This window comes from Marmota marmota, unplaced genomic scaffold, assembly GCF_001458135.2.
Source record: "Marmota marmota marmota unplaced genomic scaffold, marMar, whole genome shotgun sequence".
NCBI classification, from domain to species: Eukaryota; Metazoa; Chordata; class Mammalia; order Rodentia; family Sciuridae; genus Marmota; species Marmota marmota.
This window is the reverse complement of record NW_025999977.1, coordinates 8,805,357-8,824,662: the sequence shown is the minus strand read 5'-3', so window position 1 is coordinate 8,824,662 and position 19,306 is coordinate 8,805,357. Positions and strand designations below refer to the sequence as shown.

Genomic DNA, 19,306 nt, shown 5'->3' with positions numbered 1-19,306 from the left:
TGCCTTATGCCCAGTCCCCGCCCCGCCCCCGCCCCGCCGGTCTCCAGAACTGTCAAAGAACAAATTTCTGGTTTTTAATTTTTGTAAGATGTTGATGAACCTTTATTTTATTCATTTATTTATATGAAGTGCTGAGAATCAAACCCAGTGCCTCACACATGCTAGGCAAGTGCTCTACCACTGAGCCACAGCCACAGCCCAAATTTCTGTTGTTTTAAGACACTCAGTTTGTGTTGATTTGTTATGGCAGCCCTAAAAACTTAGACCCTCAAACTTTCCTTCGCCCCTGTTTTCCCTAAAGATACTCTTTTCCCCCTTTTTATTTCATCACTATCACAATTCTTGAGTCACCTAAACTTGACATTATACTTCTTTACTCTCAAACCCTTAAAATCTGGGTCCTGCCACCACCCAAATTACCTTCCCTTAATACTCTTATAATACTCTTCAGAAATTTCTTTTGGGGGGAAAATAAAATCACTAAGACATTCTTTCTTCCAAATTCAGTAACTTTCCTAGCACTCCTTCCTCATCACTATAGTATTTCAAGCACCCTCAATTTTAAATCCTGTCCTCATATAGCAAGAACTATGTTCTCCTGGCCCTTTCCCTCTTGACCTTACTCTTTGTCAGTCTCTGGTCTTCTAAATACAAGGCATCTTTCACCATTAAACTACCTTATTATCTCCTCTTTTCTCTCATCAATTTCATCCAATCTTGTACCTTCTACTTATTTCTAGTCCTGAAACATTTTCTTGGGTTTAAGTCCCACATTTCATACGTGTGCCATTCAAAAACTGAATTATCATAAGCTTGCCCAATCCTCCTCCTCCTCTTTGTTTCCACAAGGATTACTAAACCTCCTGGTCACACAGACTTGGAATCTCCAACTCAGTTTTTCCTCTTCCTTGTTTCAAATCAACAACTAAGCCCATAAATTGTATTTAAAATTTTTTTTGTACATAAGTTTGGACTTCAGGACAGTTTTTAAACTTCTACACTACTGACATTTTAGGCTATATTTGTTATGGGTGCTGTCCTGTATATTTAGTAGCATCTCTGGTCTCTACTTGCTAGTTGGCAGTAGCACCTCACTCCCTAGGTATGACAACCAAAAATGTGCTCAACATTTCTGAATGTCCCCTTCTGGGAACAGGGACAAAACTGACTCAATTAAGAAACACTGCTCTATGTAAGGCCTTTAATACAATCACCTGAACAAATGCCATCATATTTTAACTAGTTCAATAAAAAAGTCAAAGAGTTATGGATCATAAACTTAAATATAAAACCCCAAACAGTAAAAATGCCAGAAGAAGCCAGGTATGGTAATGGCAATGGCTCAGGAGGCTGACGTAGGAGGATCCCAAGTTCAACGGCAGCCTCAGCAACTTAGTGAGATTCTGTCTCAAAATAAGAAAATTTTAAAAAGGGCTGGGGATGTAGGTCAGTGGTAAAGTGCCACTGGATTAAATTCCCAGTACCAAAACAAAGTAAACACAACAACAAATTCTAGAAAAAAATACTGCAGAATAACTTTGTAGCTCCTTAGGCTAGAATACAAGAAGTATTTAATAAAAAAAAATGATAAAATAGATTTGATCAAAATTAAAGATTGCTCTTTATAAGACACTGTTAACAAAATAAAAAGTCACCGACTTGGAAAAAATATACAAACCACATATCTGATAAAGGACTTAGAGCTAAGATATATTAAAAAATTCACATCTCAAGAAGAAGATAATCCAATTTTTAAAAAATAAGCAAAAAAATTGAAAAACATTTTTACTAAAGAAAAGGTATGAATAGTAAACAAGCACATGAAAATATTTTCAACTTCTTAGTCATTATTTAAGTTAAATCCACAATGTGGGGCTGTGGGGTATAGCTAAGTGGTAGAGTGCTTGCCTAGCATATGTGAGGCCCTGGGTTCAATCCCCAGTACTAAACAAAACAAAAACAAAAAACAGTGAGATATCATGTACATATTAGAGACTAACATTAAAAATTAGGTAGACCCTAGAAAGTAATGGTGACAATGAAGAGCATCTAGAACTCTAGTCTCATACATGGTAAAAAGGACAGCAAAGAGATACTTCAGAAAATAATTTAGCAGGTTTTTTAAAAAATAAATTTACCATGAAGTTTTACATTTCCATAATCCACAATCAATCCTATTTCAAGTATATACATTAAGGAAATGAAAACATATATCCACACAAAGAATGTATATGCATATATAACAGCCCCAAACAGAAAAACCCCCAAAGTTCTATCAACTGGTAAATGGATAAACAATTAGCAATATAGTCATAGAATGGAGACTATTCTATAATAAAAGAAAACAAACTACTGACACATAATTATAACATCCATGAATTCCAAAAGCATTAATCTAAAAGTAAGGAGGCTAGCCCAATAGGATACGTTCTGTATGATTCCATTTAAAGGACATTTTGCAAAAGGAAAAACTAAACTATAAGTGCCCCAAAAGAACGTTTACTTGTGACATTTTTTATCTTGATTGTAGTAGTTCCACTACTTTATATATTTGTTAAAGTCATCACACCATGTATTTAAAAAGGGTAAATTTTACTGAATGTAAATTATACCAATAAACCTGATGTAAATTGCTTAGCTTTCTTCTGATAGCCACTGATCTTCACTATCTTCCCAACATATCCCCCACTCTTCTACTCACACCAGTGCACCCTAAACAGAGCTACCTTCTATTCACCCTAAATAGAACTGCTACCCTTGTTATTAACAATAGCAAAATATTAGCAGCCAATATTTACTAGGACTTGCTTATAGTTAGATATATGATAAAAGAAAAGCATTCCACATATATTATCTCATTAATCCCCATTACAACCTTATGAGGTAACCTCTATTACTCCCATTTAGAAATGGAAACGGAGGCTTAAAAAAAAAAATAAGAGTTTGCCCAAGGTCCTTCAATGGCTAATGTGTAACATACATGGGATCTGAATTTAGGTCTACCTGAATCTAAATTACTTCCTTGTGATTTCTAACAACATGTTTTCTCAGGCTTTTTCTCAGAGATATCTTCACCTCAACTTTATATGCCCTAATCTTATCTTTAAAAACAAAATTTATATGCATACTACATCTATAAAACTATCTCATATCTTCCTCTCCAATTGGCAACCATCTCTTTTGAAGTATTAAATGCTCCAATGCATTAAAACAATTCCTTCTTAAGGAATATTAATACATATTCTACTTCTTGTCATTACTGATATACTTCCCCTGCTAGATATTTTGCTATCCCAACAAGATATTCACCTTTGTGTTAGCCCTCTGTCATCTAATGCGATGGTTTGTACGTAACTTACTAAATGAATGTGAATGAATGGTGGCTGTGGCTAAGATATTAATCTAGCTGCTACTACACATATTAATGTCTCACTCTATCCAAGCAAAAATACCCTTTTTAGGATCAGCCTATATTTTATACTGTGCCATTGCTCCCAAAATTATAAAGAAAATAAAAGCTAAAAAATGAAAGGTAAACCCAAACCAAACCCTGTCTTGTTATTTTGGTATGAATTAAACACAGGATTAAACTCCTGGGAAACACATGAAAGCAAACAGGACAGAGAATGGCAAGGAGAGACTTGTTAATATAAGGAAATTGTGCATGCCAGGTAACAGAAGTCATCAATGGGAAAGACAGTAGAGAGAACACTGTGTTATAAAGACAGACAACATTCTTCAAGTCAATGATACTAAAAACAAAATAAAAACAAAAGACAAAAGGGGAGGGGAATATTCTAGTTTATAGAAAACTTAAGGGACTTAACCAAATGCAATAAGTAAACACATAGAAGTCTTTGTTGAAACAAATTATTGGGAAAAGATATTTTGGAACAATTAGAAGTTTCAAATATGAGAAAAGATGTTAGATAATATTGGAAGACTATTAATTTCCTTAGATATTAATGTGTGATTATTAGAAGAGATCTGTTCCTAGTTTTAAAATTCTTTTACTTAAGAATTTAGGAATGAAGTAAAAAATTTTAGTAAAAAATTCTAAAATACTCATAACTGTTAAATATAGGTGAATATGAACACAAAGTTCATTAAGTCACAAAGTCTAGTCATACTCTTTTTCAAAACCCAGCTATGACCAAAATGACAAATTAAAGTCAGGATTATAAGAGTATGGGCAAAGTTCGGTTTTGCTTCATTATATCCATAGCCTACTATTAGTTCCACTATTTAACATTTACTTTATCCTACAGTGTTAGCAGTTTACAGTCCTCTGTTTTGTTAGATGGTAAATTTCTTGAGGACAGATGCGTGTTACTGAATTTTGCTACACAGAAGACTTATATCAAAAAGCAAACTGGTGGAACTGAATTGCTTCTGAATTTAGCTTGTACTTGAAACCCACGAAGAAAAGACACTGTGGTCTGAGAACTCTTAGGAGTTACAGACCCTTTCAGAGAATCTGGGAAAAATCATTTTCATAAAAGCACTAAAACGTTTATCTTTTTTTACTCCTGTTTCCTCATGACTGCATCAGTTTTTAGATGACTTATGATATCATGATTCTGAAGACTAATGGAAAATATATATGTATATTGTGTTTTAAGATTTCTTAGCTTTAGGGCTGGGGTTGTGGCTCAGTGGTAGAGTGCTTGCCTAGCATGTGTGAGGAGGCACTTGGGTTCGAACCTCAGCACGACATAAAAATAAATAAAAATAAAGGCATCAACTCTTGAAGAAGGAAAAAAAAAAGCTTTCTTAGCTTTAATTTTTAATATGATATCTCAATGAAATGTGAAAACTGGATCAACAAAAAGCTCTTTGGGACTTATTACTTTCATAAATATAAAGGTGTCCTGTGAACAAAATTTAAGACCTAGTAAATAACTAAAGTATTGTTTCCCAAGTACTTCTCTCTCACTGTCATTTTCAAAGGATTAAGCACATGCCTATGTGTGAATGGATGCCACTTTATCTTGCCCTTTTATGATTTTTACATGCCTGCTGTTCCTGACAATTCAGAATGTTAAAGATGTAAGTAGAAAATAAGGGAGAGAAATGAATTACAGTAGATGGGGTAGAGAGAGAAGATGGGAGGGAAGGGGAGGGGGGATAGTAGAGGATAGGAAAGGTAGCAGAATACAACAGTCACTAGTATGGCAATATGTAAAAACGTGAATGTGTAACGGATGTGATTCTGCAATCTGTATACGGGGTAAAAATGGGAGTTCACAACCCACTTGAATCAAATGTATGAAATATGATATGTCAAGAGCTTTGTAATGTTTTGAACAACCAATAAAAAAAAAAGATGTAAGTAGAAGAAAAAGCAAATCAAAGTTCCTTGCTCAGTAAGGTTTATTCTAAGTATGATCTTGGGCATAAAGTCGACACTAAATAAACCTTCAAACATCCAAGTTACAAAATTTCTTCTTTCCCCCAAAGATATGCATTGAAGAATATAGGAAAAGCAAAGAGTCAAGGATAGGGCAAAAGTGAGTGGGGCTGATTAAATAACATTTTTGGAAGATACCCTTCCAGTATTTCTTATAGAACATCACTTTATTTAATGACCTATGGGAATGAAAAGAAACAGACCCTACAATTGTCTCTGAGAGAAACAATAAAGCACCTCAGACTCTTAGAGCATTTTTCAGCTTGGAAAATAAAGTCACATACTTTATTTCAAATAAATTTCCTTTTTTTCTTATGGATTCTTGTCCTTACAATTCTGTCTTTGGAAGGCTTTCAAATTGTTTGTTTTGAAGAAGGTATACATTTGTTGATGCAGCCAACATAAAAATGCTTCTATGAAGGATTTCTACCACCCTGAATTATCTCCCTTACTCTCTCCCACCTCTGGCCTTTAGAAGATGAATATAAAATTGACATTTTATTGAGTTGTTTTCTAAACTCTGGGGGAGTTGATTTGTTAAGATGTCTGTGACCACTTTGGTGTCAAAGAAGATGGACACATTTTCCTTAAAAACTGTTTATAAATTCTGCCAGTTGGTATATATCTTTTAAAAATTTAGATTCTAGTATCACATTTTAACTTATGTATAACATAAAGGATCCTCTATAAAATGAATAGTCACAATACTTTTAAGCAGAGCCTAATGATTTTCATAAATTATTACCTTCGATAACAGCTTGTCAAATAAGCTATCCATTATCGCTACAAGTTTAGCTGATATTTCAGCAATGTGGTCATGGTAATCCTGAAATGAGAAATGATATTGTATTTTATAGTTCCTGAGACACATACAAAAATATTTAACAATTAAGGAATTAAATTTATGAACTTCAATAGAAAATACATGAAAAATACCTTAGTGATATGATCAAAATGCCTAAGCATGTTATATTGCTTAGGTGGTAGTCGAGCTTCAAAATGAGCCCGGATCACAGGAATGTAGTGCACAATTAACTGCAAACATCGTGAAGAAAGAGCTAAAGATTCAGGGAATGGGTACATAATGGAGAAACAAAAATTGTTGATTTTAATTACATAGGCAATTAAATTTAAAATGTCCATTAATTTCATAAAGAACCCCAGTTTATTTCATAAATGAAGAGCACCATGGTAAAGGTAACCCATTTAATTTTTAAGAAAATAATTTAGTGCTAAATAATTCAATGAATATGCTGTTTTCTTAATGGACTTGAGTTGCTAGCATTACAAGTATGAGGACACTAACAAGACAATTATTCTCTTCTGACATTCAGATACCTTTCACCCCAAAGTACTTCTTAAATATATTACATATTATTTAACATTTTCCAGAGTGAAGCAGCTTCTAAATAATTTATTAAGAGTTAAGAGTGGAAATTCCTTATATAATTTCCCCAGATTAGTTTTTCAATTATAACAACACAAAAGAGAATAAAGTAGCATTTGCCACTTTTATAGCCTTTGGTTAGAGCCATGAAACTATCAGGTATGATAAAAACAGGGTAAGAAGAATTACATCATTATAATACCTTAACATTTGAATGAAATACAAGAATCCATACCCAAATTTTTTGTAGTTATTGTTTTTAGTCCAACAACTTGCAATGCACCAGCTCCAAGAACTAACTGGCAACTTCTTGAATTGAAGTACTAAGAAAGGAAGAAGGGGGAAAAAAAAACAAAAAACAAAAAAACCCAAACTCAACGATTTATTAAAAGCCATTCTTTTATATCCTGATGATGTGTTAACTATCCTAAAAATACATTCCTTTTTCCTCTCATTCAAGGACCAAATGAATTTTCTAGTAGAAGCAGTTAGGATCTATTTATGTAATAATGAAAAAAAAAAAAAAAAAAAAGGAAGAGGGGAATTCTAAATGACAATATTTACTTTTGATAAATAAAAAATTGAAATTCTAAAAGTTTTCAGAAACTTATCTTTAGTTCCCATTCATAATACTAATTTAGTTTCAGCATTCTTATTCAAACATCCTGTTTTGAAAAGAGTAAAAATATTTCTTGACTAAAATTCAAGTTCAGGGCAATATTGATAGAATAAAGGTTTGAAAAAAAATAAAGCTTTTCCTATATTCTAACAATTAAAAATATCTGTCAATATGAAATGGCTGAATAAAATTATCACATTTTCATTTTACATCAATTGTTCTGAAAGAATGATGTAAGAAAAATCTCTAACCTTAGTGAGATGAATTTTGTAATGTTCAGTGAATTCCTTCCATGCACATTTGAAACCAGTCCAGGTTTTTTGACCTAAGTGGCCTCAGTCATGTTCAGCACCTAACGAACAAATCATCTCCTGTCTCCAATGTCATTAACAACTCTATGAGTGTAATGAGGAATCACTAAATGTAGAGTGAGAAGGAAGCAGGAAGCCCTTTCTCTAGTAACATGTGATGCAACCACAATTAAATAACACAAAATTAATGTCTTAAAGATAACTTGACCTTGAAATGTCTTAGAGTTGAAAGGTTAGTTATATCCTAATGGGTTAATTCTTTTAAGTATATTTCCATAAAAAGGTAAAATCATACACACCTTCAACAAATCTGACAGACGAGTAAGCATGTCAGTAGTAACAGATGGGATGTTATCCACACACTGGCAATATTCAAGGATAATTCTTATTAACAGCAATACAGTTCTATAAGAAAAGAAAATGTCCCAAAGGCAATCAAAACAAAAAAATTTAAACTGATTTGGCATATAAAAAAATCAAATTACTTATTAGTTTGATGCATCTCTGAGGATATGCTATTTTTTTTTTAAAGAGAGAGAATGAGAATTTTTTAATATTTATTTTTTAGCTTTCGGCGGACACAACATCTTTGTTTTGTATGTGGTGCTGAGGATCGAACCCGGGCCGCACGCATGCCAGGCAAACTTGAGTCACATCCCCAGCCTGATATGTTGATTTTGATAACTGCTAAATTATGTGTTTCGCCTAAAAGTGCAACAGGTTCTGGTCTAATGTAGACCAAAAGAAGCACTTAGAGTGAAAGATTTAAGGATTTGTGTAATTACAGAATCAGTACTTACATGACACTGAGAATAAGTGGCTTGTCAGATTTTGTGCTGTAAGCATAGTACTTGGTTTATGGCATTCTTATTAAGAAAGTCTCTTCAATAAGGGAAGTATTCTATTCTTTGGCCAATTCCAAAACAACGACAAAAAGACTAGCCAGCATTTCTGATTAATTGTGTAGCAGGTTTCAATCATAAGTACTGAATTGATGAAGGAAACCTAGTCCAGAGTTTCTTAGTGAGATGAAAATGAAAAAGAAGCCATAACAGCATTTAAGGAACATATTACGTAAGAAGTTTATTCATAGGTCAAAAGATTCTCCAAAAATGAAAAATTACCAGCTCATTATAGAACAAGCTAAAAAGACACACTACTGGAAGATTAAATGAGACTAAAATTAAGAGAAAAAGAACCATTTATTATAGAATATCTAAGTTCACTGAAATGCTCAGAAATGAAAAATCCACATAAAATAATACTTTATAAAAGTACAAAGAATCTAGGGCTGGGGCTGTACTCAGTAAAACGTATCAGGAACCACTGAATCAAGAAAGATAACATTTAAACTGGGATGGTGGAGCACACCAGTAATCCCAGTCTCTTGAGGGGCTGAGGCAGAAGTTTAAGGCAAGCTGGGGCAACTCTGTGAGACTCCATCTCAAAATAAGAAATGAAAAAAAGCTTTGAATGTAGCTCAGTGGTAGAGCACTTGCCTAGAATGTATGGGGCCCTGGTTTCAATTCCCAGTACTGCACAGAAAAAAAGATAGCACCTAGGCTCTATATAGCTTAACTAGAGCCTGCTCTATTTGGCATGAGTTCACTGCGCATTTTTCATAATCTTCTCCCAGAAAACATAATAACCCACCTTTATTCAGGTAGTTCAGTTTTTTGGCAATACACTCTGCCTGAAAAGTCAGAGCCAGAGAGAGGGACCATTTCCATCAAGCACATGAAGTGCAACCAGATAAAGGAGGAAAGTTAAAGGAGAGAAAAGAGATGAGATTACAGAGGGTTGAACAAAGCTTAGCTCTATTGGAAACAAGGAAGAACTCCTGAGGATAAAGGAAATGAGGCTTTAGTTTGGAATTTGTGTATTTTTAGAGATTGAAATATGGATTAAAAAACAAACAAACCCATATTAATTCTGTACATGCTTTTTGAGAGCTTACTATAGTGCCAAGAAAAATAATAACGGTAAGACATGATCGCCTACCTTTGCAGAATTCAGTATTACCAAGGAGACATACACATAAAGGAATAATTTAACTATACTATAGTAAGTTCCATGATAAGGCTCATAGAGGTCCTTTCTTCCCGGAAAGGGCAGCTATTTCAGAAAACTCTTGGTGACAAGAAGCAAAGAAGGAAAGTGAATGATGGTCTAGATATTGGGAGTTAGATCTAAATTCTAATTCTGACTTTATTTGGGCCACCTTGTTAATCACTTAACCTTCTAAGCTTCAATTCTTGTAACTCAGAAAGGAAACAACAATCTCTGACATGTCTATTTCACTAAGTGATGATAAAGATCAAATGAGATCAGATATATGAAAATACTTAAAACTATAAAGTGCTATTAAAGAATATGAAAATAGGGCTGGGGCTGTAGGTTAGTGGTACAACACTTGCCTCGCAGGTGTGAGACCCTGGTTTCCATCCTCAGCACCATATAAAAATAAAAAAAAAATAAAAAAATAAAGATATTGGGTCCATCTACAACTAAAAAATAAATAAATAAAAAGAATATAAAATTTTTTTAAATGGGTAAGAAGATAATATTTAATTACCAATTTTAAAAAGGCCTGTCATGCCAAACATAATGCTGGAATTTGTATATTTCTTTGTTACCTTGAATTAGAGATGTTTATTAATAAAAAAGTAAAAGATCTAACAACTGGAATTATGAAAAACAACCACCAATATATTAGAACTGTGCTAAAATGGGTCACACATGGTGGCACATAACTGTAATCCCAATGGCTCAGGAGTCTGATGCAGAAGAAATCACAAGTTCAAAACCAGGCTCGGCAACTTAACGAAACCCTAAGCAACTCAGCAAGACCCTGTCTCAAAATAAAATATAAACAAAAGCTGGGGATGTAGCTCAGTGGTTAAGCGCCCTTGGGTTCAATCCCTGGTATTAAAACCAAACCAAAACAAAAAGAACTGTGCTAAATGATTTACAGCATTACCAGTTTTAACATTTTGAAGGCTCCAGAAGCCATGATTTAAACTACTTCATGCTATACTACAGACTAAGAAAGCATAAGAAAAGAAGATGGCAAGAACCTATGATGGTAATAAATTCAAAGAGCCACTACATCATTCATGGCTGTCTACATTTCTTATTACATGAGAAAAATCAAGGCCTCTTTTATTAACCCAGTGATAAAGCACACATAGAATACAGAAAATAAAAAGGAATCCATAAAATTTCCTTTAAATACTTCATTAGGATTTAAAATTGTTAATCCAAAATTCCTTATTCACTTCAAGAGGAAAATGAAGACTTATATTTCAAATAATCGACTCAACTAATAAAGACAAATATACTACTCACCCAACAACAGCATACTGTTGTCCCTCAACAATGAGAACTTCAGCTGGTTTTCTTTCTTCTGTAGGTAAAAGAGGAAATCAAATAAACAAGAAGGGGTATGTATATGGTGAAACAAAATACTGGAGAAAACCACTGAAAACAATAATTCTGTTTTCAGGCCTGAAACTATCTCATTTCTGGAAACAAATATCTACTTCTTCAGAAGCAATTTGGTAGAGTAAATAAAGTACTTTGGGTTTGGAGTTAGATTTGATTTTAGTCTGGGTATTACCAATTATCAATTACCTTAAGTCAATAACTTCTCTGAGACTCAATCTGTATCCATGAAATACTTCAGGATTGCTGCTAATGATTGTTGTTAAAGATTATAAACTGCCAACCCTCTAGGCCTGGCACATGGTAGTTAAAACAAAATTATTATTAGTTTGGAAAGGCAGAACTAGCTTTTTGACTTGCTGTCTTTATTACTGTCGTTATCATTATTAGAATATGAGTTAGTTAGGCTGGGGTTGTGGTTCAGCAGCAGAGCACTCGCCTAGCATGTGCCCTGGCACGTGAAGCCCTGGGTTCTCGATCCTCAGCGTTTATTAAAAATAAATAAATAAAATATTGTGTCCAACTACAACATACATACATACATACATACATACATAAAATATGAGTTAATTTCTAAATTTAATGGACAGATTATGTATTTTCTGTATTTTATCTTTTTTTTCCTTTCCTTTCCTTTCTGGTACTAATTGAACCCAGGATCACTTTAGCACTGAGCTACATCCCCAGTCTTTTTAAATTTTGAGACAGTGTCTCACTAAGTTGCTGAGGCAGGTCTCATACTTGAGATCCTCTTGCCTCAGCCTCCTGAACCACTGGGATTGTAGGTATGCACCACTGTACCCACCTATATATTTATTTATTTAATTTTATTTTTTAAAAATATTTATTTTTAGTTATAACAATATCTTTATTTTTATGTGGTCCTGAGGATTGAACCCAGTGCCTCATGCATGGTAGGCAAGTGCTCTACCTCTGAGCCACAACCCTAGCCCCCACCTATATATTTCATTTTTAAGATTTCAACTTAGAAGTTATTCTGTTTTCATAGTATGACATTTCTTATTATTATGTAACAAAATTCAGCATTTTGTGGTGAAAAGAACAGGAGACTGGATTATCATCCTTGATCAGACAAATGAATTAACTGCTACAGTCAAATCATTTCTTCATAAGATTCAAGTCCCTTTGAACTATTGGACAAGAAAGTCTACTACCTCTTTTCTTTCATGAAAAGAAATCCATTGTGGTAAAATTTCTACACACAATTCATTATGTCCTTTGGATTATAAATTTTTTTAGAGTAAGGACTGTTTCGGAACCAGCTCTCTATATTACAAAGAAGGAACACAGTGATGTAGGTAAGAGCAAGAACCCAAATGTCAGTCAGTATACCTGAATATGAATCCTACTCTACTACCTCCTAGCTATGTAACTCTAAGTTACCTAAGCCCTTTTGCCTCAGTTTCCATATTTATTAGGTGATGATATTAACAGCATCTAGATCATGGACCTGTAAATGATAATGATGTGATACATGTAAAGTACTTAGAACGGTGTCTAGCACCAAATAAAAACTCAATGGCGGGGTGTATGGGTGTGTGTGTGTGTTTGGCAGCAGTAGAGCATTTGCCTAGCACGTGCGAGGCCCTGGGTTCGATCTTCAGCAACACATAAAAATAAATAAATAAAATAAAGGTATTGTGTCCAATTACAACTAAAAAGTAAATATTAAAAAAAAAAATCAGTATAGTTGCTATTCACTAACTTCATTTCCCCAATGCTAGCCGCACCCTAATGATTCAATAAATATATGGTGGATAAATAAATAATAACCCAGGATCTTTATCTTAATAAGAACTACTAAAATATTATTCATAAAAGGGTAAAGGCTGAGGAAGAAGAAAAGTATTTAAGAGAAACCTCATACTACCAGAATCCTACAAAGAGGGATTGAAAATAGTTCACTTTGTAGGAAAACAACATTTAATTCAATCATTCCACATTTAAAAAAATATTTTAATTTAAAAAATCATTCTGTTTGTATAATAGTAGACTTTAAAGACTGAGCTTTCAGAGAAAGAAAACAAGTCCTAGCTGTCTGGCATGGCACCTCACATAATAGGTTATCAATAAAATACAGCTTGCAAGACTAGATGAGTGATAAGTTATGAAGGCTTTGTTTTGCTAGTATCATATAATCAGTTAAAAATTGCAACCTGACATAGTTACCCATTTAAAACAGTCACAGAAATTTACATATTTAAAATATTAAGAGAAATTTACATAATTCCTTTGATTCGATTCTTCTCTCTGTCCTATATGAATGAATCTATCTATAACCAGTCCTTAATCCCTTCCCTCATGTCATAATGGTAAGAGATAGGCTTTCTCTTGAACTCTGGATTCAATTCTAGCTGCTTCTTATTTCTGTTAGGCATGAAAATATAATTCAGCTTCCTCTGACCCAAAACAAACAAACAAAATCTCTTCTCTCAACTCTTTGAGTGGATTAAGGAAACAATCTAATTTCTCAATCTCTCTAGCTACCACTTCATCACCCACTTTTCCTTCACAAATAAACTTTATTGATAAAGTGGGCTACATTTGTCTAGCCTCCCTTAGTAATGAACTGCACACTGACACTATCACTCCACTCAATTATTGATACTGTAAACTTTCTTCTACATGTCAAATCAATGGTCACTAACTGTATTTTATTCAGTCTCTTGTAGCAAAGTTGTATTTTATGCAAATGTGAATTTGAAAATATGGCTATGTAAAAACACTAAACTTTAATTAAAAATGCATAAAAATTTGAAATAATGCAATTGCCTTCTCCATTAAATGTATTCAAGTTCATAATTTCAGAATGCATTAAAAATCAATTTACATTATCAGATGACGCCATTTTAACAAACATATGTCCTAATTATTCCATCTATTTCTTTTAAAACCCAACTGGTATTTGATAATCAATGACAATTTTTTTCCTATCTCTCTGGTCCTTCTTTTTTCTTTTCTCATAGTTCTTCACATTTTGGGTTTTGTTATGCAATTGTTTACATAATAATAAGAAATGTCACACTGTGAAAATAGAATAACTTCTAAGTTGAAATCTTAAAAATGAAATATATAGGTGGGGGCTGGGGTTGTGGCTCAGAGGTAGAGCACTTGCCTACCATGCATGAGGCACTGGGTTCAATGAGAAAATTAAATTAAACCTTTAATTTTTTACTTCTATTTTTATGAATTTCTTCCTATCTCTCTGGTCCTTCTTTTTTCTTTTCCCATAGTTCTTCACATTTTGGTTTTTGTTATGCAATTGATACATATTTTTGGTTTTATTTATTAAACTTAGTGTCTTTAAAATAGAATCATAACTGTTATCTTTGCTCCATATGACACAAAGTGGAAGCTAATTAGTGTTCACTGGATGTAAAGCACATCATCCAGGGTCTAGCATATGGTTATTATAAATTAAAACAAATACTTTTCCTGTCAAATACTTAATTGGAAGCTTTAGTTCTAGGTTTTTCAATAGGTATTCTCAATTAAAGCAACATTAAACATTCTTACAAAATAAACAAATAATAAAAAAATTGGAAGAAAGTGTGTAGAAGAACACATACCCCCTGATTTTTTTTCAGGTAAAGCAATCTTTCCATCTGATATAGAATCAACAAGATCCTGAAATTCTGCAGGAACATCAGCTTGCTTCCAGCGCTCATTGTCTAAGAGGAGGCTATTCAAAAGATGAAAGAAAAGTAAACTTTAATAATGTTTCAATATCATCTTCCTTGGTTGATAAGAAAGTAGAGCTTAGCTGAATATCTAAGATTTTTGTTTAACTCTGCATAACAAGTTTATTTTTTTAAAAAAAGCATAAAGACAATAAACAAAGTAAACATTTAAACATATCTTAATTTCTGTACTAGAATTGTTCCAGGAATCATCATCTTCATCAGAGTCTATTACTCTTCTTCTGTTGAATTTAACTGCTGTTTTCTATTTGTTGGTTTACTTTTTCAAGGATTTCTATTAAGCCTTGTTCTGATATCTTCCCAATGAGTAGTCCATCTCTCGCCATCTGTATAAGGTTATTTTCTACAAAAGTATAGAGTGCTTCACGAATACGCATGTCACCCTTGCACAGGGGCCATGCTTATCTTCTCTGTGTCATTCCAATTTTAGTGACTACTTAAGATTTTAAAAGTGCTGGAGACTTTAATTGGAATCATTCATAAACAGTATCAATACTTTTATACCTCTTAGCCTACCCAATAGTGATGAAACATAATTTACTTAACTTCGAGTTAAGAAAAAAGTCAATCTTCCAGATAGGCACTTTTATATAAGTAAGCATTCTAACTCCACTTTGAAAAGTCAAAAGGTAAATTTTAACTCCATAATCTGTCTTTAATTGAAAAAAAAGCAGAAATTTTGGCTAGTCAATTAATTTATTTTTAAAATGTCATTGTGTTTTTGCAAAGAAAAAAATTACACAGTAATGATACCTGAGCTTGGTTTTTCTCTCTTCATGAAATCTATTTACAAATTTATTAGCTTGGCTTTGAAGTGCTCCAAGTAATGACATGCTTTTTCTTCCACAGATCTGTTCTGTCTCTAAAATGAATGTTTCCATTAATCTAGAAAGTGTAATGAATTCCGTGGAATTTAACTTCTCAAGAAAACCATCCTAAATTTTAAAAAATAACACAAAAATCACGATGGAAGTTAATATAAAACCAAATATGGGTGAGCTATAAAACCAACTAAGTTTAATAAATTTCAGTATTAATTATCTTTTTCTATAATATATTATATAATTATATATTAATTACTTTTGTAATTAATAAAATTTCTTATCATTTTAAATGAAATTTCCCAATATTTCATATCTAAAGACTGAACATGAAAAGCTTAAGATGTCTTGAATTTGATTGATTCCTTTGTAACTAATACAGTAACTTAAATGAATTCAGATCATTGTATAAATTTTTCCACCATCCTGAAGTTTAATTTTGTTTGACCACATATATACACGTGCATATATAAAACAGCATCTTACATTCATATTAATTACTAAGGTATTGTATTTTATAGTAAGTCCTTTATTTATTTGAAAATAATACTTAAATACTTTTTCCTATTTCTTTAATTATTTTACATCTTAGCACTTCTTTACTACAACACACCAATATCATTAACTTTATTGTTAAAATTATAAAATGCATTACAGGGAAAATACAGATATAAGCAAAGACATAATTCTGGATCTCTAACCTAACTATCCTACATAGAAATATAAAATATATAAAGTATTATGAAAATACCTTTGCTCTTGACATGAGAAATTTGACAGCTCGATCATGACATATATCTGAGGCACCATACAATAACTCTTGGATATTATTTGCCAGCTTCCCCAGCTCTAAGTCAGTTAATTTCATGTCTTCACTGACCCTGAAAATGATAAAATGAGATTTAGGGAAAACTGTTAACACAGTTCTCCATAGGTGATATAATCAACAAAAAAGGATAAACACTTGAAAATTCACATTTGAGGAAGATTTTGTGATATATCCAATTTTAGCAATGCTTCAGAAAATAAAACTTGAATAGTAAATTTTAACTTTGAAGTTTATGATTATAGAACGTCTTTAATCATGCTCAGATAATATATATTTAAATATATGTATATTATATATTATATTATAAATATATTACGTCATATATTTTATTGTTGTAAACTATATTATACATATATTACAATATATATGATAAGATATATTATATATTTAAATATATATTTAATTATACATATATATTATACAACGTGTAATATATATTTAAACTAAGCCTTACAATAATTTTTTTTCTGTAGTATTTTCAATACTTAGTTCATATCCTGATTGGAAATCTGCACATATTAGAGCAAGACAATTTGTTTGGCTAAGGTACTAGGTGGTAGCTGTGACTGTAGTTTTGGCAGAACAGGGGTTGTACATAGGCACTTAGGAATAACACAGCAGAAGGAAGAAGAAAGGAATGTTATATCATGACAAGTGGCCCTCTTTTCATTCAAAATTATGAATTACTTAATATTAACTCGTATTTACTTAATGACTGAGCATTACTGAATTTACTGCTAGGAACTTGGAGGGAATACAATTTATAAGAGGTAATACATATTTTTCAATTTTGAAGGGAAATGTATGATCAGGTTTTTAAGCATTTTCCCCTAGGAATATACACATAAAGACCAATGATTTCATTTTAACAGTTCAGTTTACTTTTACCATGAGCCAAGTAAAATGTCTTACTGTTTTTCTCCCATTCTAAGTTACAACAATTTTCAAAGAGGCTCTGATGTATGTATATGAACTAGGTTAAGGTATTATGGTAAGTTATTACTTACTATCCTTCAAATTTTCAATATCACTATGTTCATTTACTAATGCTTTAAAATAACAGATTGATATTCTTAAAGTATTCTCAGGAATAGTGTATTGTTTAATTCCCTCACTCTGAGGCAGGTAAATATCTATTTACAGATGAGAACACTGAATTTTAGAAAGCTTAAGTAGTTTATCTAAGGTCACTGGTTACAAAGAGTAGGACTGGGATCCAGAATTAGTCCATATCTAATTGACTATACTTTCTCTACTATAACATTTATTTCTGTATAAACCGTCTAGTAGTATTTCAATACTAGGTCCCTCAGAAATGTCTACTTAAACCTCAAATTTAGTATTAAAGTTTCATTTTCTGTAAAGATTACTAAAATTTGCCCATGAAACAGAATGATTAAAGAATTTTGAAGTCTTGGCTGTATGCTACCAATTCACAAAGATATAAATGGAAAACAGCAAATAAAACCAAGTGAGGGCTGGGGTTGTGTCTCAGGGGTAGAAGGGTTGTGGCTCAGCGGTACAGCTCTTGCCTAGCATGTTTGTGGCACTGGGTTCAATTCTCACACTGCATATAAATAAATAAAATAAAGTCCACTGACAATTTAAAAAAAAATATTAACAAACAAAGTCTTTTAAAAGTAAGATGACAAATAGAAAAAGCTGGAAACTTTTTTTTAAAATAGTTATAGATGGACAGCATACCTTTATTTTATTTACTTATTTTTTTTAAATGTGGTACTGAGGATCCAACCCAGTGTCTCACACATGCTAGGCAAGCACTCTACCACTGAGCTACAGCCCCAGCCCCAGGAAAAGTTTTAAATTTTTTTTTAATTAGCTATAATTTTGCTTTTCAAAAGATTTCTTTTTATTTTGTAAGTTTAATTGCCTAACTTTCATATCACTGGAAAAAAGCAACAAACAAATCCAAACATAATGCAGGATTTCCACTTCTAAATGTATATCCAAAAGATCTCAAACATACATTTGCACACCCAAGTTCATAGCAGAACTATCCAAAATACCTAAGACGTAGAAGTAAACAAAGTGCTGACATATGAATGAATAAACAAAATGTGGCAAATTCATATAATGGAATATTATTCAGCCTTAAAGGAAGGAAATTCTGACATATAAGACACATGGATGAACTCTCAGGACATTATGCTACATAAAATAAGCTGGTTACAAAAAACCAGTATGATTCTACTTTTATGCAGGAACTACAATGTTTAAATTCATAAAGACAGAAAGTAGTGGTGGTCGCCAGTGGCTGGGGAGAGACAGAATGGAGAGTTGTTATTGCGTACAGTTTCAGTTCTACAAGATGAAATTCAAGTTTTGGAGATTGATTTCACAATGTGAACATATTTAACACTACTGAATTGTACACTTAGAAATTATTAACATAGTAAATTTCAATTAAAAATGAAAACTTAAAAATTTTTACATTAATTTAAAAAAAAAACTTAAAACTCTACAACTCTAATAATCATTTCCACAATTTTCCTTTCCTATTTCTGCCTGGAAGAGTATTTACTCTTCTGTGTCCTAGTTTGCGCTGCAATAAACTTAGAAAATTGAAAATTATTTTCATATATAGGAAAATCTACTAATAAAGTTAAAATATCAGACATCATGTTTACACATTCCACATCCACTACAATTTTATACTACAAAAGTATTGAATAATAGAAATAAGGTGGGCGCAGTGACACATGCCCATAATCCCAGTGGCTCCAGAGACTGAGGAAGGAGGAT

The 19,306-nt window shown here is 32.4% G+C and overlaps 1 protein-coding gene and 1 non-coding gene across 6 annotated transcripts in view; both read right to left on the bottom strand.

Annotated features, from left to right (window-relative positions):
• The window catches only part of Vps54 (VPS54 subunit of GARP complex), an 86,240-nt gene that overhangs the window by 6,789 nt on the left and 60,145 nt on the right, over positions 1 to 19,306 (bottom strand). For 4 of the 5 annotated variants that reach the window (XM_048804217.1, XM_048804218.1, XM_015479610.2 and 1 more), the window contains 8 exons: positions 16,466 to 16,595; positions 15,647 to 15,828; positions 14,762 to 14,874; positions 11,076 to 11,133; positions 8,027 to 8,132; positions 7,033 to 7,120; positions 6,347 to 6,468; positions 6,156 to 6,236 (listed from right to left, as the gene is read on the bottom strand). In XM_048804217.1, the coding sequence (XP_048660174.1) occupies positions 6,156 to 6,236; positions 6,347 to 6,468; positions 7,033 to 7,120; positions 8,027 to 8,132; positions 11,076 to 11,133; positions 14,762 to 14,874; positions 15,647 to 15,828; positions 16,466 to 16,595 (880 nt within the window). Of the gene's footprint in view, positions 1 to 6,155; positions 6,237 to 6,346; positions 6,469 to 7,032; positions 7,121 to 7,667; positions 7,769 to 8,026; positions 8,133 to 11,075; positions 11,134 to 14,761; positions 14,875 to 15,646; positions 15,829 to 16,465; positions 16,596 to 19,306 lie in introns of those variants that run through there. The other variant, XR_001502837.2, reaches the window with a different exon arrangement.
• Positions 15,241 to 15,346, bottom strand: LOC125617344. Its single transcript, XR_007348323.1, has one exon. It is a non-coding gene; the product is annotated as a U6 spliceosomal RNA (small nuclear RNA).